Raw genomic sequence first — 27,362 nt, forward strand, 5'->3', positions numbered from 1 at the left:
TACCTATAGCTGATTGACTTGCTCTACATACACTATGATACATTTACCAGGTCCGTCCAGCTGCATCGTTGCTTCATATTGGAAACATATACTACCTATAGCTGATTGACTTGCTCTACATACACTATGATACATTTACCAGGTCCGTCCAGCTGCAGCGTTGCTTCATATTGGAAACATATACTACCTATAGCTGATTGACTTGCTCTACATACACTATGATACATTTACCAGGTCCGTCCAGCTGCATCGTTGCTTCATATTGGAAACATATACAGCCTATAGCTGATTGACTTGCTCTACATACACTATGATACATTTACCAGGTCCGTCCAGCTGCAGCGTTGCTTCATATTGGAAACATATACAGCCTATAGCTGATTGACTTGCTCTACATACACTATGATACATTTACCAGGTCCGTCCAGCTGCATCGTTGCTTCATATTGGAAACATATACAGCCTATAGCTGATTGACTTGCTCTACATACACTATGATACATTTACCAGGTCCGTCCAGCTGCATCGTTGCTTCATATTGGAAACATATACAGCCTATAGCTGATTGACTTGCTCTACATACACTATGATACATTTACCAGGTCCGTCCAGCTGCAGCGTTGCTTCATATTGGAAACATATACAGCCTATAGCTGATTGACTTGCTCTACATACACTATGATACATTTACCAGGTCCGTCCAGCTGCAGCGTTGCTTCATATTGGAAATATATACTACCTATAGCTGATTGACTTGCTCTACATACACTATGATACATTTACCAGGTCCGTCCAGCTGCATCGTTGCTTCATATTGAATGTTAATGGGACGTACAGTGCTGCTGGGCTGAGATCGTTTGAGGGAGAAACTGAATGAGGAAGTTGGGTTACAATCAGGACCTAAAGCATCAATGTTTATCCCAGGATGTCTGGGAAGAGACACACATACACACACACACACACACGATGAGTCATCTGTAATGTTTGCCTGGAGAAGGTTCAGAGCATGTTCTCAAGTGCTTGTTTTTGTTCTGTAAAACTCTGAGGCCCTCGGTCCTATCTGCTGATCAGTTTCCCATAGCAGAGTTCAGGGACTAGAATAAACACCAGACCAGGATCTGAAATCTACCCTAATCCTGATACTGATCTGTTGTATACGTCTCATAATCCATAGCAGTACATCATTGTTGTCAAGGCTGGCAAAAAGTTATATTGAATTAGTTTGAATAAAATGTCACGGTAGGATTATAATCTGTGTGGAAATGTTATGGTGATTGTATCAGGGCGGTAGGCCAATAAGACAATGACCTTTTTAGCACTTTAGTGCTTTTGTAATGGCTTACAATTTAGTTACGAGGTCACAGTGAAACATCATGCTCTGAGACCTACCACTGGATTTCCAGCGTTTGTTAGCATCTTTAGCTGCGGTGACTTCAATGGTGTTAATGTTTTTTTGCTTTGCTTATAAACACTGGAGGGCCCGTGATACAAACATGCGTGCTGACCCAGACCCAGCATGCCGTGCAGAGCTAGCACAGCTGTCGGACAACGCCGCTACTCTACAACATCCGCCTTCCGTCCCCTCTCCTAGCTGAATTGATCGTTGTTTTCTTTAGGCTTAGCTCTGTCCGAGGCCTACTCCGAAATCAATTATCCCCAGGAGAAAGTTAGAGTTGAGCGAAGGTGCTGCCCCGGACATCCATCTGCAGTCGGTTTTAAGCCGTAAACAGTTTTTACTGTAAACAACGAGGGTTTAGAAGAAAGCCGAGACGTCAATGATGCTCATCTTTAGTAAATGAGACGGTCGCTATCGGGAGGGGAAATCTGGAGCGTCGAGCCTTAAACGGATTTAAAGTGAAACCCTCGGCCTCGTTCATCACGCCACGCAGGCCGCGTGTCTGGGATTATTATTTAATTTTTTTAATGTGGTGACATGTAGGAGGAGGGATGTTCTCCTGTTCTCCAAATCTCTCGAGAGGAGCATGTTAAAGTTTGACAGGCCAACATTCCATACATTATATAAAATGATGCGTATCTGTTCTGCACGGCCCTACCGTGCAGGCGTGATGTCAAGGGTTATGGATAGGAATTAGAATATGCCCTAATGATAACATTTGCTTCTAACTGTGTTTACAGTACAGTGGCTGGGCTTGTAAGAAATAGTAACAACGTGTCATGGTGGAACGTATTAACGGTTGATGCTGTCCATATGTTACTTACCATGAACGGCTAACGGTTAAACAAGCCTCATCGCAGGATCGAGGATTGAAACTGATGCTCTCACTCTTTAGGGATCAAAGGTTTAAGGGATTTAGTCCAGGATAATGGAGCTATTAGTTTTCTTCTGAGACTGGTAGTTAGGAGTGATTTGGGTGAATTCAATCTTCAGTGTTTAGTGTAGAAAAGTTTATTTTGCAGGTGTCTCTCCTCCTCTCCCGCTCATCCTCCTCTCTCTCCCTCTAATCCCCCTCTCCCCTCCTCCTCCTCTCCCTCCTCCTCCTTCTCTCCCTCCTCCTCCTTCTCTCCCTCTCATCCTCCTCTCTCTCCCTCTCATCCTCCTCTCTCTCCCTCCTCCTCCTCTCCCTCCTCCTCCTTCTCTCCCTCATCCCCCCCTCTCTCCCTCTCATCCCCCCTCTCTCCCTCTCATCCCCCCCTCTCTCCCTCTCATCCCCCTCTCTCTCCCTCTCATCCTCCTCTCCCTGTCCATCCTCCTCTCCCTGTCCATCCTCCTCTCCCTCCTCCTCATCTCCCTCCTCTTTCTCTTCCTCCTCCTCTTCCTCCTCAGCTCTGTAATGAATCCCTGTTATACAGTGTGAACCCTCTCTTCCTTCCTCTCCAGAAAGACCTATTACATCCCACCTTCTACCGCCTCAGAGCTCAGCCTCCTCTATGTAGTGTAGAAACTCTCCAGATTTATCCGTTCCATATACCCTTAAGAAAGTATATGGCCTTGGCCCAGTAAGGTCCTGATTAGAGGGCCCTGATCAATATCTCAATAAAGAGCCATTGGGGAAGTTTTTACGTTCTTTTTCCTCTCTCCCTTCTCCCAGGATGCAATATCTGGGGAGTATCGATTGTTCAGGGTCCAGTAGTTAGTTAGTTATCTCCTTTGACTAACCCCATGGCGCTGTGTGTGTCACCCCCTCTCCTGGGTCTCGTGATAGATCGCTGCTCTCCCAGCCACTGTAATTACACTCAGGCCACAGCTGGTCATTTATTTCCACACTTTCACCATTTACCAAAAAATCCGCTTTTTATCTTTGGGATCCAGCGGCTTTGTTCTGCAGCGAAAGCAGAAAACATGAAATACTGGCGTGATGTTGCAGAGAATGGAGGGAGATGGAGGAGGGGATCCATCCTTTACTCAGGGACCTTCAGCTTTTATTCTTTCTCTGGATTTACTTGATCGTCTCTCTCTCCTTCTCTCGCTCCAGACCAGAGCCACCTATAGGAGAGGGAGTCTAAAATGTTTGAAATAATGTAACTATTACATCATTTTTCTCCTACTTTCATCATTTTTATTTGTTTAACCTTTATTTTTTGATCAGGGAGTCATTAAGGCCAGCATTGGCACTCTTTAAAAATGTGTGAGTAGCGGCAGTATTCATGTAGTTGTTTTCCACCATATCAACCCAGTCCACTGACAAAGTATCCATCCACTACCTTGGCAACCACAGGGTGATCACCCAGCACCATCAAGCCTCAACCCCCCCCCCCCACCCCCATTCTCTTTCTCTCTCTCTTTCTCACTCTCTCTTGCTCTCTCCTCACATGCTCGCCTCTCTCTCTCTCTCTCCTCCAAGCCCATGAAGTGCAGCACTTGACATGATTAGGCGGCATGCTTGCTGCCATTGTACCATAAGTGCTGTATAATGGGCATTGCTGTGTGATGGAGAGAGAGGAGGGCCTCATGAATACACCAGACAGCCGTGCTAGATGAGCCTGTCACAGCCCAGCATCACACTAACGCATTGAGAGGAGGGCACGATGCACAGCCCAGCATCACACTAACACATTGAGAGGAGGGCACGATGCACAGCCCAGCATCACACTAACACATTGAGAGGAGGGCACGATGCACAGCCCAGCATCACACTAACACATTGAGAGGAGGGCACGATGCACAGCCCAGCATCACACTAACACATTGAGAGGAGGGCACGATGCACAGCCCAGCCCAGCATCACACTAACACATTGAGAGGAGGGCACGATGCACAGCCCAGCATCACACTAACACATTGAGAGGAGGGCACGATGCACAGCCCAGCATCACACTAACACATTGAGAGGAGGGCACGATGCACAGCCCAGCCCAGCATCACACTAACACATTGAGAGGAGGGCACGATGCACAGCCCAGCATCACACTAACACATTGAGAGGAGGGCACGATGCACAGCCCAGCATCACACTAACACATTGAGAGGAGGGCACGATGCACAGCCCAGCATCACACTAACACATTGAGAGGAGGGCACGATGCACAGCCCAGCATCACACTAACACATTGAGAGGAGGGCACGATGCACAGCCCAGCATCACACTAACACATTGAGAGGAGGGCACGATGCACAGCCCAGCATCACACTAACACATTGAGAGGAGGGCACGATGCACAGCCCAGCATCACACTAACACATTGAGAGGAGGGCACGATGCACAGCCCAGCATCACACTAACACATTGATAGGAGGGCACGATGCACAGCCCAGCATCACACTAACACATTGATAGGAGGGCACGATGCACAGCCCAGCATCACACTAACACATTGAGAGGAGGGCACGATGCACAGCCCAGCATCACACTAACACATTGAGAGGAGGGCACGATGCACAGCCCAGCATCACACTAACACATTGAGAGGAGGGCACGATGCACAGCCCAGCATCACACTAACACATTGATAGGAGGACACGATGCACAGCCCAGCATCACATTAACACATTGAGAGGAGGGCACGATGCACAGCCCAGCATCACACTAACACGTTTAGAGGAGGGGACAACGCTAGATTAGAATACAGAGATTGTACGGGACATCACTGTGTCTTGTCTGTCACCCAGCCATGTCCGCCTCAAAATCCTGGGAAATGAATTAACTGGGAAAATATAATAATCAGTGGCGACCCCTGTTTTGAGCCCCACATTTTTCCTAAATAAAAGTCTAAATCTTAGGGTAGAGCTCGGAAATTCATGCCTATTGGGTGCTGCCATAATTACTTTGAAGGGCCCATCCAAGAAGGCTCAAGGTCATTGGCCACAGATAAAATTACATCATTTCACATATCTACAGTAGCTTTGATTGGACTGATCATGTCAACATCATACTTTCAAAATCTTAGCTAGCAGTCATCATCATGAATCAAGTTGACAATCTACTGGCAAATCCTTTTTAATCCTTGTCATATGAAGAGAAATTAAAGATGAAACGTATCGGTGCTCATCGGCCATTGGGCATTAACATTACACAACAAGTTGGAAATCACAAATTCAACAATGAGTGGTTTGGAAGGAATCAATAGCTATCTGCAAGCATTGCAAAGCAAACATTAGCCTGCTATTCAGTGGAGTGGCTGTGTGGTCCCAAGTCTAAGATTAAGGGTCTCTTTTCCTAGTTTAAAATTATAAACATTCATCATTGGCCATGCTGTCAATGAAGCTTGATTTGTGCCGGAATCAAAACTACTGTTAACTCTGAATATTTTCAAGACAACTGGGAACTCTGGATAAACTCTGAATTGTAAATCGGGAACTCGTGCCTCTTTCTCGAGCTACGACCTGAAGATCACTGACGTCATCCTTATTCAATGTTTTTTTCTTCTTCTCCGAGTTCCCAGTTGTCTTGAAAGCACCATAAATCCAGAGACTTTGACAGTTTGATGACAAAATTTTCCCATGAAGGACCGCCACCTTCCTGTTCAAGTGAGCACAGCACAACAAGGTGAGTCCAAAAATGTCTTGTATGCTGCTGCATAAATTATGTTATATGCCAGGGAGATATGTATACTGTAGCTAAGAAAGTAATACAAAGTGTATGTTGTGTAGTAAGCTGTTAGTAGCCCATGTGCCTCACCCTAATAATTTGGTCTATTTTCACCTCTTAATTTCACTTACTGTTCTAACTTGGTGGAGCACATGTAGCTTATAGTCTGTTTTAGAGAAATGTAATTATTGAATATTGTAAGAGCTTTCATTGTCTGTTTATATGCCCCCTCTATTTATCCTACAGTTCTGACTTGGTGTGCAGGGAGAACACTGTAAGAACGGCCCATGTTCTGAATTCTGTCGCTGTACATTTCAAAAGTGCTGAACAAACAGTTATATTGACTATGTCTGTCCTAGCTTGCTCATTAATGTGCATGTAATGTATTGTTTAGTATTGTGTAGTGGCTTTGCTGTCATGCATTCCACTTTTTGTTTGTTGCCTCACCAAGATGTACATGCTAAAATCGCCACTGATAAGAAGAATAATAATAATTTAATGAAATGTTCATTTTTTTTGTTAGAAAATGTGCTTTCACTCCAGCAGTCCTTTCTGATAAATGTATGTCCAGCTGTAAATGATCCCGTCTTCACTTGATGTTGTAAATGGGAACTTTAAGACAGACCCCGAACCCCCAAGCATTTCCCCAATCCCAGACGACCTTGGGCCTTTGCTCAGTCTTCTATGTGGCCGTGGTTGTGTTCAGAGCCATTCTGTGCCCGTTTAGATTTGTCAGGACATTCAAGTTCATCCCTGAAGGGTAGAGGTCATCTGATTATGAGGATACCTCCGGTAATGGCTGAATTCTGCAATTCTGCTCCAGTGGATATGGATGTCTTCATTACCTACCAGCAGTGACAGATGTGTGCATGTTGTCAGAACTAAGAAAATATGATGCTTTATCCAAAAACACAGACTTGGTGACCGCATATATCATTTTTGTTGTGTTTTTGAAGGTAACATTGGTGTTTTAATATGGTTTGTTTGACTTTGGACATGGTGTTGTGGGTACTGAAGATTTGTGAATTGTAGATAGATTTGTACATTTTCTAGTCGGTGGCAAAATAATTTGTTCTCTCTGTAAAATAGCACAATACACTTCTTTTGAAACGTATTTCAACAGGTTAAAAACACAGGGTGGTTTCCTAACAAACCAACATTTTGGTTAATATTCACCCCCTCTCTTTACACCCAGCCCTCTCCTCTAAATCTCTGCACCTCCCCTGGAGGAAGAGTATAATTAGGGTGTAATTTCCAGACCCTTTGTCACAGAATTCACACTGAGCTTAATTGCTGCTAATTGGGGAGCGCGCGATACTGCGCCCATCGGTAATTAGGACTGTATTTCCATTTTTCATTTTGAGCATTTGTGTGTTGTTGCGCTATGTCTGCAGCCTCATGCATGGCCACCCCATGGGAGTGCTTTGATCGTAGCGAGCCCAGTGATGTTATGGAGAGGCAATATTATATTTCTCTCGCTTTCTCTCTCTCTCTCTTTCTCTCTTTCTCTTCTCTTGTTTAGTTTTTGTTCTGTGCTCATAAGGAATTAGAGTAGTAATTACATGGAGGAGTGGTAGATGTGTGAAGGATATCAACCTGGTTATTGTTGTCAGGTGCCGTGAACTTTGTCATGTGATCTGAAAGACCTGCAGCTTGAAGTTCCTCACTGTTAATTCCTCAGGTGTGTTAATGTGGTCAAATGGCATAGTACTTATATGTAGCATCTGTAAAAACACTTATCCTTGTTATGGTTTGGCGTAACATTTTTGTTTTGATATGGATTCCAGGTTTTGATCAACACTGTTTGGCGTATTCATCACTGTTTTATTTCTAATACCTTTCCATTCCCGTATCCAATCAGATCAACTGTAGCAGGGAATTCAAAATAATATTCGAAATAAGCAAATGAAAGGGTCTGATCCTATCATAAACAAAAAAGACCGAGTGGAATCCCATCACGATGAAAGTCGTTTAGGAGTATAGATGGAGGCGATAGCCTCCTCTGTGACCCTGAAGCTACCTTTGTCAAACACATAAACAACATTACAGCAACATTAGGAAGGCTGAATTAACATACACTGCTATTGAAAGGGTGTGTGTAGTACACCTCATTTGACTAGGAAGGACATGCATTAATGCACGGGTACTGTAGAACCTCACTTACGGCTTAAGGCGAGCTTTAATCATGGCCATTTCCATAGCAAGGCGTTTGACCCCTCGTTTTAATTTGGAGCTGGCGCTGTGACTAGCTCCCACCGCTGACACCATTTGACAAAGAGGAAGGGGTTCTCTGGCGCCACAGTCATATGTATGACAAATCCTCAACCTATCCCCTCTCAGATTCTTATCAACTCATGGTTTATGCAAATCAAAAGAAATGATCTCGGCGATAGAGGCAACGTTTGAGCGATTTGAGGGGCTGCCAATGGGGGCCCCTTTGCATTAATGAGAAAAAAAAAAAGCAAGGGGAGAAATCCCACCTCCTCTGCGTATATTCACTGACTGGACCCGAATGAGTCCCGTCTGAAGTTATAAATGACTGTTTGTCCTCAGCAAAGTGCTCTGTGTGTGATGTATGAAATACATGTTGCTGCTCTACGTACGGCTTCTAATGATAAAGGTCATATAGGATCATTTGCATAATCTCTTGCCAAAAGTGATCCCCCTTCCCACACAGTAATATTAATAATCACTCACACACATTATTCACCAAAGTTCATTTCAGTGGGTGCAAATGATCTAGCCTGGAAATCCTTGATGTTTCACTGTTTTTAATATCGCCCCCAACAAAAGAATTGCAAAGGCAACGCAAATGGCATTTAAGAGCTTGGGAAGAGCTTGGGAAGAGCTTGGGAAGAGCTTGGGAAGAGCTTGGGAAGTGCTTGGGAAGAGCTTGGGAAGAGCTTGGGAAGAGCTTGGGAAGAGCTTGGGAAGAGCTTGGGAAGAGCTTGGGAAGAGCTTGGGAAGTGCTTGCGCGACACATCCTGCTCCTGTTTGGCGGGGTCTGATTGGATCTTGATGGATGACTATCGTTTGTCCTTGTCAGAAAAAGAACAATTTGGCTGTTGAAATAAGAGTGCTATCAAAGTTTCAGTGGCTTCCAGAGAGAATCTATTACCATGTTTTAACTGCCTGTGTTTGAGGTTTGAGAGGGGGAGATAAGCGATATTGGCTCTCATACACAACGCCTTAAATTCCCATTTTATTTATTTGTCATAAATTAATTGAGGTTAATGTCTTTGTCCTCTGTACTCCCATAGATAGCGTTTCAAAGTCTATGTATTTTCTCTTGTTTTTGAGTGTACATTATTTGATCAAATAAGAATAAATCAACTAATCACGAACTGTTAGTGCGCATGAATGTCAAACTTAAATCAATGTAATTGCATGCCATGGTGTATTGATTGATTTAAGTGCTTAAATAGTATTCATTATATGTGAGTAGTGGCATTTTAGTCATTAACTGTCATTTCTTTGTCTCATTTATAAACATAAGTCAATAACGGCATGCTTATTCAGTATAATACAAGTTCATGAATGTATCATTTATTAAAGGCCCATTGTAGCCAAGAACGTGATTTTCCTGTGCCAATAACAGCTGGTTTTCAGTTTCCCACTCAGACCACTCCCAGAGAGTCCAAGCAAACTTCTTGATAAATGACTCTTTGCTAAGAAGCAATTTATGTTTATTTTTGACCATTTTAATTTAAAACAATTTCAGTAAGGTGCTTCATTGTTACCCAGATATGATTTGTTATTGAGATTAAAAAAAATAAATAAAAAACGGCTTCATTGAACCGTGGGTTTCTATGGTAACAAACATTTAAAACCATAAGTGGATATTATAAACGATTGTTATTCTTCTATGGTGGGCCTCCATAAAATACCTATTTGAAGGACTAATGCTATTTGGTGTTTTTAAATAAGACACAGGCCTACAGTAAATGCATGTAGAAACAGTCCAAGGGTAGTGCATACTGAATAAGAAATTGGACAGCAGGAATGGAATATTTCCCATGGTTCCAGGCCTCTTTTCTTCGACCTACCCGGCAGACATGGCAATTTACTTGTGTTCAGTACTAGGCTATACTTCGATACCCAGTCTCTTAGCTAGATGTCTCTGTGTGTAGTTTACTCCCTGTTTACCCTGTGTTGTCCTCTGTGGCGATACACAGGAAGTCCTGGCTAGTGGACAGGCTACTGTTAGAGAACGTAGTCGTCTGTCCGTCTTCCACTCCTTCCAAAGCTCCAGTCAGTCTGTCTGTCCAACTAAGCGATTCATTAATCCTGGACTCCAAGCCAGCCCTCACTGAGCTGCCGATCACTGAACACTTGGCTACAATTAAACTATTTGTTTATTATGTCAGTCTCCCCATGCCAAGTCCAATTGGACCGTGTTCTGTTTTGATGCAAACAGACAATTTAATTGGCTTTATAGTTTTAAAGGTTGTGTAAAACCTCTTTCCACAATCTGTTAATGCTATGCTGTTTTAATTTATTGCATATAGTGATATTTTTTGTGATTGCACCCATTTATTCATTAGTGAAAGCAACACAGACACACACATACAAGGAGAGAGGCTGAGATCGTCTTCTAATGTTGATGAACTTACATTTACTGCCACAAAGAAAAAAAACAATTATATTTTATTACCTCACATAAATGTCTTATTGGCCCTTTCTCATCGGTCGTCAATGTGGTCTACATTAAACAGCATTTAGAGGGATCCAGCACTCTGCTAAGTGCTCCTTAACACACACAAACATAGTTACACGCGTACATACACGTGTGTGTGTGTGTTTTAAAGTTTCCGTCTAAGACAACAGACGCTCCCCAGTAGTCTCTAATGAGCAAGGACTTTATGAGTAAACTAATTACTAATTACACAAGTGGTTTGTGTAAAAGGCCGCGGCCTTTAGTCATTTTAATTGTTGTGATCTTGAAGAATGGGTGCTGCCGTTATTCTGCCAGCGCAGCCCGCCACACGATGGACGAGCTCTGAATGATTTATCATCTTTGTAGAAACTCTCTCAGCGTACACATGCACGGCGCGTGTCACATGGTTTTTCCCACCGTGGTACAGCGGCGTTCTCCGTGGGGGATTGATTGGCGACGGAGATGGCAAGGTACTGGGGTGGACGGCGGGCGGACGCACATCCAAGACCCTTCATTAGGAACCTGGTTGTGGTGCCGTTCACGACACGGCCAGCGGTGGAGATCGTTCCATAACACTGCGACTAATTACTCCCCACTACCGAACACGTCCTCCCACTGATGGATGTGGAGGAAACCTCCTTGTAAGAGGTGTGTGTGTGTGTGTGTGTGTGTGTGTGTGTGTGTGTGTGTGTGTGTGTGTGTGTGTGTGTGTGTGTGTGTGTGTGTGTGTGTGTGTGTGTGTGTGTGTGTGTGTGTGTGTGTGAGACACTGGCTTGATATTCATTTTCCTAGATGAATGCTGTGTGAGGCAGGATGATGAAGTGGTAATTAGGGAAGGGATACTATCACACAGCAACAAGGCCTGGGCCCTTTGTGACAGGAGGGAAATCAGGTCCTGCACATTCTGTCTGCTGGATGGAGAGACACACACTCCAATGTCTCCTAGCACATACACACACGCACACATACACACACAGGCATAACACAACACACACAGACATAAAACACACACACACACAGGCATAACACACAGATATAACACACACACTTGTGGTCTCAAATGTATTCATGAAGGTAGCCTAGCGGGTAAGAGCGTTCGGCCTGTAACCGAAAGGGGGCTGGTTCAAATCCCTGAGCAGTCTCGGTGGAAAAATCTGTTGACGTGCCCTTGAGCAAGGCACTTAACCCTATTTCCTCCTGTAAGTTGCTCTGGATAAGAGCATCTCCTAAATGACTAAAATGTAAATGCATTCCCTGTTTTCCACTCGTATGTATCCTCACACCCACGTTCACACTAAGCCCTCAACAACTCGTGTGTATCCTCACACCCACGTTCACACTAAGCCCTCAACAACTCGTGTGTATCCTCACACCCACGTTCACACTAAGCCCTCAACAACTCGTGTGTATCCTCACACCCACGTTCACACTGAGCCCTCAACAACTCGTGTGTATCCTCACACCCACGTTCACACTGAGCCCTCAACAACTCGTGTGTATCCTCACACCCACGTTCACACTAAGCCCTCAACAACTCGTGTGTATCCTCACACCCACGTTCACACTAAGCCCTCAACAACTCGTGTGTATCCTCACACCCACGTTCACACTAAGCCCTCAACAACTCGTGTGTATCCTCACACCCACGTTCACACTAAGCCCTCAACAACTCGTGTGTATCCTCACACCCACGTTCACACTAAGCCCTCAACAACTCGTGTGTATCCTCACACCCACGTTCACACTAAGCCCTCAACAACTCGTATGTATCCTCACACCCACGTTCACACTAAGCCCTCAACAACTCGTATGTATCCTCACACCCACGTTCACACTAAGCCCTCAACAACTCGTGTGTATCCTCACACCCAAGTTCACACTAAGCCTTCAACAACTTGTGTGTATCCTCACACCCACGTTCACACTAAGCCCTCAACAACTCGTGTGTATCCTCACACCCACGTTCACACTAAGCCCTCAACAAACAGGAGCGTTATTATATTGTGGGACCTAGTTTCTGCCCTGTGTTTCTGTTTCATTTCCTCTGAACACCAGAGAGACACGTCCTCTCCACCTACTATTCCATCCCTCCTCCTTCCCTTCTTCTCTTCCACCGTTTCCTCATCACGTCTTCAAGCTCCTTAGTAGCAAAATACATTTTTAATGAGAGATCCTTGACATCTTCTCTTTGCTTATGTGCTTTAGAATGTTTGCCTGTAAAATATTTAATAGTTGTGCTGTCTGCTATTCCCCCATGCGCCTCTTATAAACTGCCTCGGCTTTACACAAACACGGGAGCTGAAGACAGTTTCTTTCTCTATTTTTCTCCAGAAAAGACCAGAGGCTGAGAGAGAGAGATGAAAAGAGAAAGATGGGGCGATAGAGGGGAAAGGGAACAACAGAGATATGAAGATGCAGAGAGAATGTGAGAAAGAGAGAATGGAAAGGGAACGACAGAGAGATATGAAGATGCAGAGAGAGTGTGAGAGAGAGTGTGAGAGAGAGTGTGAGAGAGAGTGTGAGAGAGAGTGTGAGAGAGAGTGAGAGAGAGAGTGTGAGAGAGAGTGTGAGAGAGAGAGAGTGTGAGAGAGAGAGAGTGTGAGAGAGAGAGAGTGAGAGAGAGAGTGTGAGAGAGTGTGAGAGAGAGTGTAAGAGAGAACGACAGAGAGATATGAAGATGCAGAGAGAGAGTGTGAGAGAGAGAGAGGAAAGGGAACGACAGAGAGATATGAAGATGCAGAGAGTGTGAGAGAGAGAGAGAGAGAGGAAAGGGAACGACAGAGATATGAAGATGCAGAGAGTGTGTGAGAGAGAGAGAGAGGAAAGGGAACGACAGAGATATGAAGATGCAGAGAGTGTGAGAGAGAGAGGAAAGGGAACGACAGAGATATGAAGATGCAGAGAGTGTGTGAGAGAGAGAGAGAGGAAAGGGAACGACAGAGATATGAAGATGCAGAGAGTGTGAGAGAGAGAGGAAAGGGAACGACAGAGAGATATGAAGATGCAGAGAGAGAGTTTGTGAGAGAGAGAGAGGAAAGGGAACGACAGAGATATGAAGATGCAGAGAGTGTGTGAGAGAGAGAGAGAGGAAAGGGAACGACAGAGATATGAAGATGCAGAGGGTGTGAGAGAGAGAGGAAAGGGAACGACAGAGAGATATGAAGATGCAGAGAGAGAGAGAGAGAGAGAGAGAGAGGAAAGGGAACAACAGAGAGATATGAAGATGCAGAGAGTGTGTGAGAGAGAGAGAGAGGAAAGACACTCTCTGCATCTTCATCTCTCTCTGTCGTTCCCTTTAATCTCTCTCTCACACTCTCTCTGCATCTTCATCTCTCTCTCTCACACTCTCTCTGCATCTTCATCTCTCTCTCACACTCTCTCTGCATCTTCATCTCTCTCTCTCTCTCTCTCTCTCTCTCTCTCTCTCTCTCTCTCTCTCTCTCTCTCTCTCTCTCTCTCTCTCTCTTTTCCCTACAGCGTTTCCTCTTTCCCTACAGCGTTTCCTCTTTCCCTACAGCGTTTCCTCTTTTCCCTACAGCGTTTCCTCTTTTCCCTACAGCGTTTCCTCTTTCCCTACAGCGTTTCCTCTTCCCCTACAGCGTTTCCTCTTTCCCTACAGCGTTTCCTCTTCCCCTACAGCGTTTCCTCTTCCCCTACAGCGTTTCCTCTACCCCTACAGCGTTTCCTCTACCCCTACAGCGTTTCCTCTCTCCCTACAGCGTTTCCTCTCCCCCTACAGCGTTTCCTCTCCCCCTACAGCGTTTCCTCTCCCCCTACAGCGTTTCCTCTTTCCCTACAGCGTTTCCTCTTTCCCTACAGCGTTTCCTCTTCCCCTACAGCGTTTCCTCTTCCCCTACAGCGTTTCCTCTTCCCCTACAGCGTTTCCTCTTCCCCTACAGCGTTTCCTCTTCCCCTACAGCGTTTCCTCTTTCCCTACAGCGTTTCCTCTTTCCCTACAGCGTTTCCTCTCCCCCTACAGCGTTTCCTCTCCCCCTACAGCGTTTCCTCTTTCCCTACAGCGTTTCCTCTTCCCCTCACCGTTCTCATCTGGATTACGTTCTCTTGCTGTTTAGACTTTTTAAAATATTTTTTTTTATCTGTAACCCCCTTCATTTTGATATTGTACGTTGTTGGTTTAACATACTGTATATGCAGACAGCCAGTGAAATATCAGGACATAAAAGAGCTGTCTGTCTAGAGGCTGCTACTTGGTGCTCTCGTCCTGATTTATATAGCCAGGTGGAATAGGCCCTGTTTACACCTGAATACTTCTCCCGTAGCACCACGGACGTACTGACTTACAGCGCATTCAGAAACTATTCAGACCCCTTGACTTTTTCCACATGTTACAGCCTTATTCTAAAATTAATTAAATAGTTTTTCTCCCCCTCATCAGTCTACACACAATACCCATAATGACAAAGCAAAAACAGGTTTTTAGACATTTTTGCAAATGTATTACGATAAGAAAAAAAATCTTATTTACATAAGTATTCAGACCTATGAGACTCTATTGTTGCGCACAAATACTAATTCACCCATCTGACGCAGCACCTTCTGACGCAGCACCTTCTGACGCAGCACCTTCTGACGCAGCACCTTCTGACGCAGCACCTTGGGTTTCCAGATTTCTATCTCACCATGCTTCTATAAATCAGTACACTGGGATCTGTTTCGAGGCTGAGGCCATACACCAACCCTAATACAACCTTAAGAATAACCCAAATACACACCTGCACATGTCTTAGACCACTTGTTTTTCTCAGTGCTTTAATAGTAAATTGAATGTGTGAACCCAGCTCATAGGTGAAGAAGGGAAGTGTCTGGCCTCCGTTCCACTCTACTGAGTTAGAGAGATTATGTTGTGTTCTTCCATTGTGTTTTCATTTCAAAATGCCGAACACATTCCCTCATAATACGCACAATATGGAACACATTTGGCGTAATTTAGTTTGACAAATTACCAGCTATTTCTTCTCGAGCAGTAAATTAGTTATTTAGATTAGGCAAGCTTTTTTCAATAGGGGTGGGTGGAAAATAACATCTCACTAATGTTGGAAATAAATGTATATCCTCCTTATGCTGTGTGAAAGAAAAGTAATTAATATTTTAAAATTTAATTTAAATGAAAGCCCTTTGAGTTTTAATATTTTATTGCCTATATGTACACAACACAATGCTGTGTAGTGGTTGTGACTCTTCATTAAAAGTTAACACTTTCCAAGTCCCTGAGATTGGGAATGTGTCCAAAATGGCACCCTATTCCCTATTTAGTGCACTACTTTTGACCAGGGCCCATAGGGAATAGGGTGCTATTTGGGACACAATTTTAGTCTGAATGATTTACAACTGACCAGGCCTGGGTAAAGGAGGAGGTGCAAATTGGGAAGAAACAGAGGCCTGTGGACATTGATTAATATTGGTAATGCCATCCCCCTCTCCCGCTTCCCTGTTTTTGTAATGGCGTTTTGGGACCAGCCCGGGCACTCGCCTGCTACCCGGGTAGAGAGGCTAGAGCCGAGGTGCCCTGCTGGGTCCCAAATGAGCCTGGAATGGGAGCACATCGGAGTGTGGGGGAAACTGATCACTCTGTCAGCTGCTCATTCCACCATAAGGTATTTAGTGCTTGTTTCACGAGGGAGCATATTGTTATTTTCAAGGTCAGGGTTTTAGGTGGTCTATCTACTGTGTTTATTTGTTGTGGTGTTGGGGGAAAGATACCCAGCATAGCAAAACAAGGCCGTCTTTATACTGCTGCTGGCCTCGCTACTCTGCACAGTGATTGGGGCTATAGGCTACCACCACGCTGTTCTGTAATTGCTAACACATGTGCTACCTCTGTTCCCCTGCAGCCGTCCTCGGGAGTTCTGGCGCCTCGACTATTGGGAGGACGACTTGAGGCGGCGCCGACGCTTCGTCAGGAACCCCTTCGGATCCACTCACTCAAAGGCCACGCTCAAAGCTGCAGCCGAACACGGTCAGTCAGCCCTCCTCGCTCAATACCCAGCGTCCTATGCTCAAACCCTCCGTGAGTCTGTGCCCGCCTGTGACAGCAGGTCCACGGCAATAATAATTAGCACTACAGTTGCCATAAGTGTTTTATTGTACCACAAGAAACAGTAAAAAAATAAGAAAAAGCACACCCTCATTTGAATTAAATAGTTCACACAGTTAACTGCCTAACCTGCATCCCCATTAGTGTTAGCTATGTTAGTACGCTGTGTTCCAATAGGCCCTCACACACTCACATCCTGTCCCTTCCTGGAACCCAAAACTTTTATTTAGAATTTCTCCCCTTTGAGTTATTTAATGTCTGAGTTGGCATGAACCTTCAGTGGGAGCAATGTGAAATGTGTTTCCTTTTTCTTTCCTTTTGCATGACAGTGGTGCCTGGCATTAATGGTAAGTAATATGTCAAGCCTCCCTGACTCCACCAAGCCCTTTGGTTGGTCTTCTCCCCATTTTCCCATGATGCATTATCATTTGACTTGTTGATAGAAAGCAGCAGTTGGGATCTTCCGTTCTTTCCGTCTTCATTTTTCTCTTGAATATTTAATTTGACACCAAGTATAGCAGCAATTAAAATAATATGGGCTCACTAATTTAAAGGGGGAATGTTGATTTCGGCTCGGTAGGACAGTATTGTAGCTGTACAATGACACAAATATAAATCATTTGAATCCCAGTCGGTATCTCACCTCAACTACCTTTGTTCCATGTTACTTTCCCTGCCTTAAATCCCCAATCATGGCATCATGTACAAAATGTCCACCATCTCAGGGGATGACTTGTACTTGATTTGATGAACAAAAAGAACACTGAAGCTATAGTGCCAGAATCACATGCTCTCAGTTTGATCAGCTCAGAGATGTCATTATGTTCATAAAGAGAGCCAGGTGAGGAGGACCAATGGTGTTGATGCCCATTTAACAAACCTGCCTCTTTATGATGTCACATCTTAATTGGCTTAAGGTCAGCAAACAAAGATACATTAACTTTCACGGGAATAATTAGGTGTTTCTTTGAAGGTGAATATTATATGAGGGCTAATTAGTTTAGGTGTAATTAATCATTTTGGAAATATCAGGACGATTAATTACACAGTACGTCTTGTGTGTTGCAGAGAGAAACCCAAACTAGCTTGGTTGCTCTTGACCAATATCTCAACAGTACCATGTGGTAAAAGCAAGTCAAGGATCGTGTTCTGTTTTAAAGGAAACGGTAACATCAATATTACCTAGAAGACAGAAGTATCGATAAAACCAACAGTATTGATGACCTTTACCTCCAGGACTGGAATTGGGTTTGAATTGATCCTTTCGTTTCACTGCACTTGCTTTAAAAACAACAGGTGCAGATTCTGCTTTGAAGGCGTTTATGTAAAGTGTTAAACCCCGATTTCTGTTGAACTTCCTATGAGGACAACTAAAGCAAAGTGAACCCACAGTTGCATAGTCACCGTCTCATTCTTAGCGATAACTAGGTTGGAGGAAACGTAGAATCCATTAACCACATTGGCCGTAGGACACATGTTCTCTAGCGTTCGAGTAGGAGGGACGTTTTCCCCTGAGTAGAGCCTAATCCTTAGTTTCTGCTAAAACGTTATCCTGCATATCTTGGATATTAACTAGGGAGCGACGTATACTACTATTTTCACACCACTAAGCCAGGCTGTGCTGGGCTGGCCTGGTTGCTGCAACCATGCTGGAATATACAACGCGAAAAGGGAATGTCCAACCCTGCACAGTACGGTTCTGGTCGGCACAGTGTGAAGAAAGGTTTTAGTCATTTACCACATTCATTGGCCAAGTAGGAGCAGGAGTCCCCAGAGTAGAGCCTAATCCCTAGTTTCTGCTAAGACACTAAAGACCGTATTCCCAGTCACACCAGGGTTAGTGATCAGGGCCGTGCCTGTCTAGGCCTGTTGGTTTTTACCGGCTTAACCTATTGCACTCCATAATAACGGCCTGTTTCTGGCCCGAAAATGTCTCCAATATGTCACAGGGATGGAGGTAGTCCCCCCCCCAAAAAAATAGTGACATCAGTCCTCTTGACAAACGGCCCCCGTGACAGAAGTCAATAAGAATGTGATCTAAAAGCAATAAGCGTCTGGCAATCCCAGCATCCTCGTGGGCCCGTCGGGGACCGGGGACGGGCGTAATATCTGTGGTGTGGAGATGCAGCTGGAGGGTGGAGGGGCCTGAGGACCACTGGTCCTTCTCTCTGTTACGCCGATGCTCTCTTTCTCGCTCTCTTTCTCGCTCTCTTTCTCTCTCTCGCTCGCTCTCTCTAGGTTTTTCTCTCTTTTCTCTTTGTGTGTCTCCCTAATTCTCTTTTTGCTTTTCTCTCATTCTCTTTCCCTTCATCCCTTAATGTTAGATCATTTGAAATCATCAGAGTTTATTTGTTAACGAACACAGGATACAGCAGGTGTAAACAGTGAAGCTTGCTGACATCCTCAACAATGAATGTTGAGTAGAAGCTCGACACAAGGCGACGTCTGTTGGCGCCATCTTACAATTTTAGTGCAATGAAGAACTGATTACGAAGGCATATGATCGTTGAAGCGTCAGTTGGTGACTTGTAATTGTTCTCCCCTCTCCATCACTCTGACTCACTGCTCTAGTAGGGGACATCATCAGTAAGTCAATATAAAACATGCTCTGGATATATTCAACAACATAGGGGGGACATATTCTGACATGTGTTTTGCTTTCAAAGTCACTACTGTAGTAAAAAATAGCTACCAGCCAGTCTTGGTAATACCTCTACAGAGTATTGTCCTGTTAGTTGCGTATACACACACACACGCACGCACGCACGCACACACACACACACACTACCCTGCTGCATTTGGGGGAAAGAACATATCATTCAAATATCTCTTTGACTTGAGGCCTGACTGCGTCCATTTTCTGAGGTAACCTTTCTTGTTGTTTTCATCGACCCGACATTTGTAACGGAAGTGGAGCGCAAGGCGAGAGTGCAGTCGTGAGTTTTCAAACAGGGAACAGAGGTCATATCTGGCTGTAATTATTCTGATCCCATGAAACAGGGAAAATAGAGAGAAAACCCTCCTCTTTCCCCAAACAAAACATTTAGTGCATGATCACGTCTGCATTTAACATTTATTTCCAGCTACAAGAGTGATGGCAACACTTTTCAAGTCATGAAAACACGCTCAAGAATAGAAATTAGACATATTTAACCAGTTAGAGAATAAAAAAAAAAAAAAACATTTTTGGGAATTTAATAAGTATTGTTTTCCTGTCAACTTATTTAGCAAAAAAGTGCATTGTTTGTTTCACAAAGTATAAGCATTTTACTAAGTATAAGTAAACACTTTCCTAAATGTCATCTTTTTTATGTAAGATATGTAGGAGGAAAACATTCCTGTATTTAGGCCATGGACAATCCTTAGATTCTATACAACTGTGATCATTCATACCCAGCCAAGAACCTTGAGGACCATTTCCACTCTGAGAGCCCCAGCCGGCCTGCAGACGCGTGGCGGTCAGGCTGGTTGGGTCGGTGAGGGGGCTAGTTATGTATTTATGGCTGGAAAGAGACATCCTTTCTGGGGATTGATTTGGTCCTGCCCTGGGTGAAGGGAGGACTGTGGAGGGAGGCTGGAAGAGAGGTGGCTGGCAGAGTAAATACTTGAAGACTAATGTCTCTGTTCAGCAGATCAATACTCGCCTCATGACTCCAGCTCTTGGCCATGGTCTCGTTAAAAACACATTTGTTAATTCTGACAATTTAATTGCTCTTGACCAAGCATGCCTTGAGCTTTAGTAATGTAAGCATATGAATTAGCATTTTGAACCTCTGGCAATAGGGAAATGACCTGGGCCTCAACGTAGCATGTCTTTAGTATAGCGTGAACGTAGCAATTGAATTTTGAACCTCTGGATAGAGAAACAATCGGGCCTGAATGTGTAATGGAGTTTTATTCATGTTTGTGCCCCCTGTTCCATCTAAATGAATGGTTTAGGTGACATGACCTGATGGGTATTTTGTTTGTTTCATTCCGGCTTCTTTCGTGTTGTCGCTTGTTATATGTTGTAAAATGTGTATATGTTTTATTCTGAATTATTTGTCAAGGATTTATAATACATCCACAAAACGCCAGACATTCACACTCTCACTGAGACTTCATATTTAAGCATTAAGGTCTGGGGGGGTGTGGTATATGACCAATATACCACGGCTAACCGCTGTTCTTAAGTAGAACGCAACGCGGACTGCCTGGATACAGCCCTTAGCCGTAGTATATTGACCTTAAACCAAAACCCTCGGAGGTGCCTTACTGCTATTATAAACTGGTTACCAATGTAATTAGAACAGTAAAAATAAATGTTTTGTCATATCCGTGGTATAATGTCTGATATACCACGGCTTTCAGCCAATCAGCATTCAGGGCTCGAACCACCCAGTTTATAATTCTAAGTAACATAGACAACAGTTGACAGAGACATTGCTTCAGGTGAAGGACATGTAGAATGTGTTAGTCTTTGAATATTTTGCTAAGACATCGCCTAATATCCATTGCGTTTTTTTTATTTTTTATGAAATGTTTAGACTTTGTACTGCCGTTTAGTTTTTACTGTGCTTTGGTTGTTTCACTTTTAAGTTGAAATGGTGTTAAATGGATTTTAATTGTTTGATACACACTCCCACATTTGATCATAAACACACACATGCATTCAGAACACTTCTCTGTACATATATCATATATCAAAAATATACATCCTATCAATTATGTTTTCAAGAATACTATATTTTATTTTATGTCATTATGTAATATTGGGATACATGTATCAGAAGTATAATCTAATAATTTCGTTTTTATTTTCTTAACTTCTCCTGGCTGTTTATTTTGACTTACAAAGTAGTTTTGAAAGCAGCACAGTGTTTATAGAATTGTATTTGCACACAATAGACAATCTAACATGACCAATTCTGATAATACTATTCACGACTAACAAGTAAATCATTCACAGCCTATTAGTAACATTTATTGGCGAACTAGTAAGTTGATATAGTAGCAGTAGTTGTCACAGTAGTGTTTTCTTCTTAGTTGTAAACACAACCCAAGTCCCTTCCACATCCATATGCTAGTGTGTTGAGTATTGTGGTCTTCCCAGGGTGAGACTTAGTGAGCATGTTTATGACAGAATGTACAGAAGTTCAAATACACATGTCTGCCTTTTTCATCTCACTGCTGTCAGTGAGAGAAAGTCGTCCCGGCCCATCGGTCTGTCCAGTCAGTTCACTTGGACGGTGTGAATATACTATACCATTGTAGCATGTGGTATGCATTAGAGACCTGGTAGTCATTTCAGTGCCGCTAACTAAAGAATCCTCCAGGGAGACTTAATTACAGGAAGACCAGTCTAAATATCATTGGGCTGCATATTTTCCATGACATGAGATTTCTCAGCTCTCTTAGACTCGCTCCCTCTCAGTTCCCTGTCTCTCTGCTCTCTCTCTCTCAGCTCCCTGTCTCTCTGCTCTCTCTCTCAGCTCCCTGTCACTCTGCTCTCTCTCTCTCAGCTCTCTTTTGCTCTCTGTCTCTCTGCTCACTCTGCTCTCTCACTCTGCTCTCTCAGCTCTCTCTCTCAGCTCTCTCTCTCAGCTCTCTCTCTCAGCTCTCTCTCTCAGCTCTCTCTCTCAGCTCTCTCTCTCAGCTCTCTCTCTCTCAGCTCTCTCTCTCAGCTCTCTCTCTCTGCTCTTTCAGCTCTCTCTGCTCTCTCAGCTCTCTTTCTCTCTCAGCTTTCTCTCTTTCTCTCCCAAGTCTCTCTCTTTTTGTTCGTTCTCACTCTGCTCTCTCTCAGCAGTTTTGGAGTCCATATATTATAGTTTGTGATGTTGAGAAAAATGCTAATTATCTTAGGGTCTAACCCCGTCAGGTGATGCTGCTCAGAGAGATTGGAGGGGCCACTTGGTCACTGTCCAGTGGTTGTGTAGTGGAGTGCAAAGAAACCATGTTGAGTGTAACACACACACTCTCTTTCTCTCTCTCTCTCTCTCTCTCTCTCTCTCTCTCTCACTCTCACTCTCACACTCACTCTCACTCACCAAGGGCCTGCATGATGAGGGTTCTGTAAATGTTTGCAGATTACTGTTTCTCTTAAATCCTTTTGGACCTCAAGTCATGTTAAGTAGAAATAAAAAGGAAAGGCAGTAAGCTTTGGAGGCTCTTTTGCTTTGTTGTAATATCTTTGGATCATGTTTCTGGATATTGGGTTTGACCAGAATCATTTTTTTGTTTTGATGACTTGTAAGGGCACAGCACAGGCAAATGGTGGTTTTAACAATGAATTTTATATTTTCTTATCAGTACATTTTATACTTGACATACAATGTTGTATATCTGCATTAGAAATACCCTGAAATACACTTATTGCCTGGGTATCAATTAAATAAAACAATTGGATTTTAACTATTAGATTAGTGTCATTCAGGTTAAACAGTAAACACAAGTCGATACAATGTCGCGCTTTGACATTGTAACCTCTCTCCCGTTGCCATATGGGTATTGCTAGCCTACGTTGGCACAGCGCCATTGGAAAATAGCTTTATGAGATAAGATGAGTCCGATTTGTTAACGTAACCTTTCATGTTCACAATAACCCCGAAGGCTCCCAAGAGTCATTGCTAGTGTTCCAGCTTTGGTTTATGGCTCTATGATAACTTGACAAATTTTACAATAATATATGAAAATTGCATGAAGTTCCACTTAAAATTGTTGCCAGTTTTCTATCATGGTTTTATAAACTTGTTTTGATGTTTCCATCAGCTTGCAGCATCTTTATGTTGATGTTATTTTTCGCATGGAGTTTTTTCATTGTACTAAGAATCATATTAGCATTAGATCCGTGTTGCATCTGAATGTGCACTTGAGTTATAAACTATTAATTTATGTAATTAATTATAGCATTATTCAATTTTTTATCAGACTTGTTCATGCTATTTTGTCAAATCTTAAAATACTTTTGAACAATTTAATTTCAAATCCATTCTGGAATCCAATGCAAGACGTCAAGACTTAGCCTAAATAATTAAATACATTTCTGGCAAAATAGACAACTCAACTCAATGAATATTTATATTGACCTTTGACTATTCACTTTACTTTCGTAGTACGAATTATTGATCAATTAAATATGCTACAATGTGAATAGATTATATAGCCTTGCATTTTCAGTAATCTTTTTAATTTAACATCTGTCATACCTGTGATATAGTAAACTATCATTAAATACAGCCCAGAATATCAGAGTATTTTTTGTCTATATATTTCAAACGTTTCTTGTTAGGATACTAACCTCTGTACAGAAAAGTCACTTGGTAAAAATACAATTACGTTTGGATTGCGGTTTAAAATGCTTTTCTTCTTTCAGCTCCGGAGGAAGATATCCTCAAAGGCAAACAGTCAATCAGAAGTCACGCGATGGGAAATCAGAACTCTGAGAGTGAGATATTGTTGGATGGCGACGATGACACTCTATCATCCTTGGAGGAGAAGGAATTGGAGAACCTAACAGGTAACGCATGCAGCTCATCCGTTTCATGTCCCCGCGCGCATCGTCAAGAGGGGGCTGGGTACGTATGTTAGTTGAATTCTCCCCCTCCCGCGTTTACAGCGTCTCCATTGCTAACACACGCGGGTGCTGCTGCGGGTACTTTGAGGCGCGCATGCAGGATAACGGGGCTCCGGAACGGTTAATAAGGGGGGGATAACCTCCCCAGCGCCTCCCATTACCCCTGGAGTCTCATGATGTTTTGTGATGCTCTGGCTTTGGGGGAGGAGAGGATAATTACACACACAAACATGTCCTATTGGCGCTTGTTTACAAGTTCACATATCTCAAAGCAAAGCTAATTTTTGTTTGTAATGAAATTATAGTACAAAAGTACCAACACGCTTGTGTAATATGATTCATAGTTAGCTTTTGACACAGTAATTATCACTTTTTTTAATAATCGAGAGGTTGAGAATAGGCCTATAATAGTAGAAGTGAACTGTGCATTTTGTCTTAATGTTTTTGGCCTCGAGGTTAATTTCTATTTTGGGGCCTACCTCCGACTTCCTTTATGTTAAATGTTAAATGAAAACCGCAAATTTGTACTAGTGACAAGTGCGATATTTTGATACATGTGTCCCATGTGGGCCTATTTTATGATTGGGCATGGCGTATAGGTGCACTGCTTTTAGCTAAACGGTATTATTTTCACATTTTAGAATAGAACTATGGACCTTAAACATTTTCTGTGTCTTTAGTTGTTTATGATTGCTCTAAATGTGCAGTTTTCCTATATGAATCCATGTCGAATAAATAGTATAGGCGGAGATCAAAAAGACTATAGGCTTTGTCCGTTAACAAGACTCAAACACATAAAACGATGTTGCTGTCCAATTTCTTATCCACTTTAAATCCATTATCTCACACCCATATTGATGTAAATGATGCTCCCTATACCTGGAACTCCTATAGGCCTATTAGTTATTTTACTAATCGGATTGCATCCTATATAATCCTCAATTTCCCCACATCATGGCTTTCCACTATAACTTGTTCACCCACTGTAGACTAATATAAATGCGCTCAGAGCGCAATTATATGAAAATAACGCCCACGATGACAATAGGGTTAAGGGGAGATTCCATGCATAATAAAGTGACATGGATTCTGAAATGAAGTGGAAATTGTCATGTGGGTTTCCTACTCCTCTGACTAGACAGACAGACAGGACGCAGCGTCCCAGTACAGACAGCTGTCTGTCGGAACAACACCAGGTGTAATTGAATGTCTCCATGGCAGTGATTGAAAAATGTTATTTCGCGCGCGGACTACATGCTAATGCTCACAAAGCTCGGAGGGCTAGGGGGAAGGGAGGGGTGACGGCAACAAATGAACATATCTGTTTATTCCATAGCCATCCGTTTCGGAAAGACGTGGGTGCTTTGGGGAAATCAAGCCGGGCTCTGAAGCCCCTTTCTGCCGCGCGGCACATCTGCAAATACAATGCTTCTGCACACGTGGAGCGCGGGGCAGGAGCGGCAAGAGCTTACACGTTTCTCCCTCGAGCGGCCTTCTCATTGTCATACTGGCATAAATTAAGATTGATGAGAGATTAAACAGACGTAGCACCAGCCCGCAATCAATGGGGCCTGGTTGACAGCTGATTCTATTTTTTGACAAAGCTGGTCTGTCTTGGGTTACGCAGATGCTGATATTTTATTTTACTCAGCGGGTCAAACCACCTCTCCCTCCCTGTAGTCTAAAGAGGAACTTTTCAGATCATGGTGATTCTGGTTTCAGTGCTTACAAACACGCCATATTATATCTAATTCGATCTAGCAAGGAAATTAGGTCTAATAATAATGCTAATAATAATTGTGTGCATTCTTAATTTAAATTGCAGTTACACAAATAATTTGCATGCAGGTTTAAGATAGAAATTATACAATTGAGAATCAGATTTATTTTTCTTCTTGACCTCGCATCTGATAGATAGGCCTATACAACCGACCCATCGTCTTGAGCAGGGCTGCCCACCCTCTTCCTGGAGATCTACCGTCCTGTAGGTTCAGTCCAACCCTAATTTAGCGTATCTGATTCCGCTAGTTAAGGTCTCGTTGAGCAGCTAATTAGTAGAATCGGGTGTGTTAAATTAGGGTGTGACTGAAACCCCACAGGACGGTAGATCTCCAGGAAGAGGGTTGGCAGCCCTGGCCTAGAGCAAATATTTTCCCTCATTAAAAATGCATATGTGGCCTTCAATATTGTTATGGTATTTTCACGGAGACAAAAAGAGCCATCAAAGTCAGTGCGTGCCCTTGTTGAGTTTATATGTTTACTTTTACACGCTGTTGCCCTTTGAAAAAAAACTATCGTTTTCTCGAGGAGGGGCAGGGGGTGATTTTTGTAAAGCGGGCTAATGTTTGCTTTCTGGCCCGTGCCGTTGTTGGGCCCTGTCTGTCTCCTAGGCCCTGTAAACATGAGCACTAGCGCTCAGCTGGTCGCCCCGGCGGTGGTGGTGAAAGGAACGCTGTCCATCACTGCATCTGAACTCTACTTCGAGGTGGATGAAGATGAGGCCAGCTTTAAGACGATCGATCCAAAGGTAAGAGAAGGGCTTTAACTTCCATTGATCCAAAGCAGGCCCTCCCGCCATTCTGTAAAATCAGCTTTCAAAATGTCTCAGGCCTTTCTCCCAGTCCTTCCCTGACCCCAGCACATCCAAGTCATGCTTTTCTACAGCCTAATTGCTTTGTAAAGCCTTTATAATAATTTAGTAAATAACTCCAACCACGAACATGCGTAGACTAAAAGCTATTGCATGACGACTGTAAGCAGCCTCGACTTCTGTGATCATTATCAGGTCAAATAATTATTGAATAATCCAAATGTAGATCGAGACTCAATCATCTCTATAATTGAAATTATAACAACCGTATAGGCTATGATGCTGTTATGTGGTGTGTGTATTTGCGTCGTGAAAGTTAACATTAAGCTATAGCTTCACTCGTGCTTGAATTGCATTGGTTTAGTGGGCTACGTCATTGACAACATCACGTCTCTCTGAAAACGGGTGTTTGCGCTGCAGATTCGATACACAAAGGCCTCAGAGCCTGCAGAAGCATCACAAGCAAACGTTTGAAAAATAAGTTAGTCTATCACATATCTGATACAGAGAGAAGACTAGGC

The 27,362-nt window shown here is 43.3% G+C and overlaps 1 protein-coding gene and 2 long non-coding RNA genes across 4 annotated transcripts in view; 2 read left to right on the forward strand and 1 right to left on the reverse strand.

Annotated features, from left to right (window-relative positions):
- LOC127907953 (uncharacterized) overlaps positions 1-331 on the reverse strand; it is a 3,185-nt gene extending 2,854 nt beyond the window's left edge. For both annotated transcript variants that reach the window (XR_008065722.1, XR_008065721.1), the window contains exon 1: positions 188-331. This is a non-coding gene — a long non-coding RNA (uncharacterized LOC127907953). The remainder of the gene's footprint in view (positions 1-187) is intronic.
- The window catches only part of LOC127907954 (uncharacterized), a 3,432-nt gene extending 2,854 nt beyond the window's left edge, over positions 1-578 (forward strand). Inside the window, exon 3 of the long non-coding RNA XR_008065723.1 lies at positions 419-578. This is a non-coding gene — a long non-coding RNA (uncharacterized LOC127907954). The remainder of the gene's footprint in view (positions 1-418) is intronic.
- LOC118395562 (lipopolysaccharide-responsive and beige-like anchor protein) overlaps positions 1-27,362 on the forward strand; it is a 405,339-nt gene that overhangs the window by 186,687 nt on the left and 191,290 nt on the right. The window contains 3 exon segments of the mRNA XM_052464349.1: positions 16,497-16,621; positions 24,051-24,194; positions 26,642-26,778. Coding sequence (XP_052320309.1) covers positions 16,497-16,621; positions 24,051-24,194; positions 26,642-26,778 — 406 coding nt within the window.

Source organism: Oncorhynchus keta, chromosome 16 (genome assembly GCF_023373465.1).
Source record: "Oncorhynchus keta strain PuntledgeMale-10-30-2019 chromosome 16, Oket_V2, whole genome shotgun sequence".
In the NCBI taxonomy this organism is placed as follows: domain Eukaryota; kingdom Metazoa; phylum Chordata; class Actinopteri; order Salmoniformes; family Salmonidae; genus Oncorhynchus; species Oncorhynchus keta.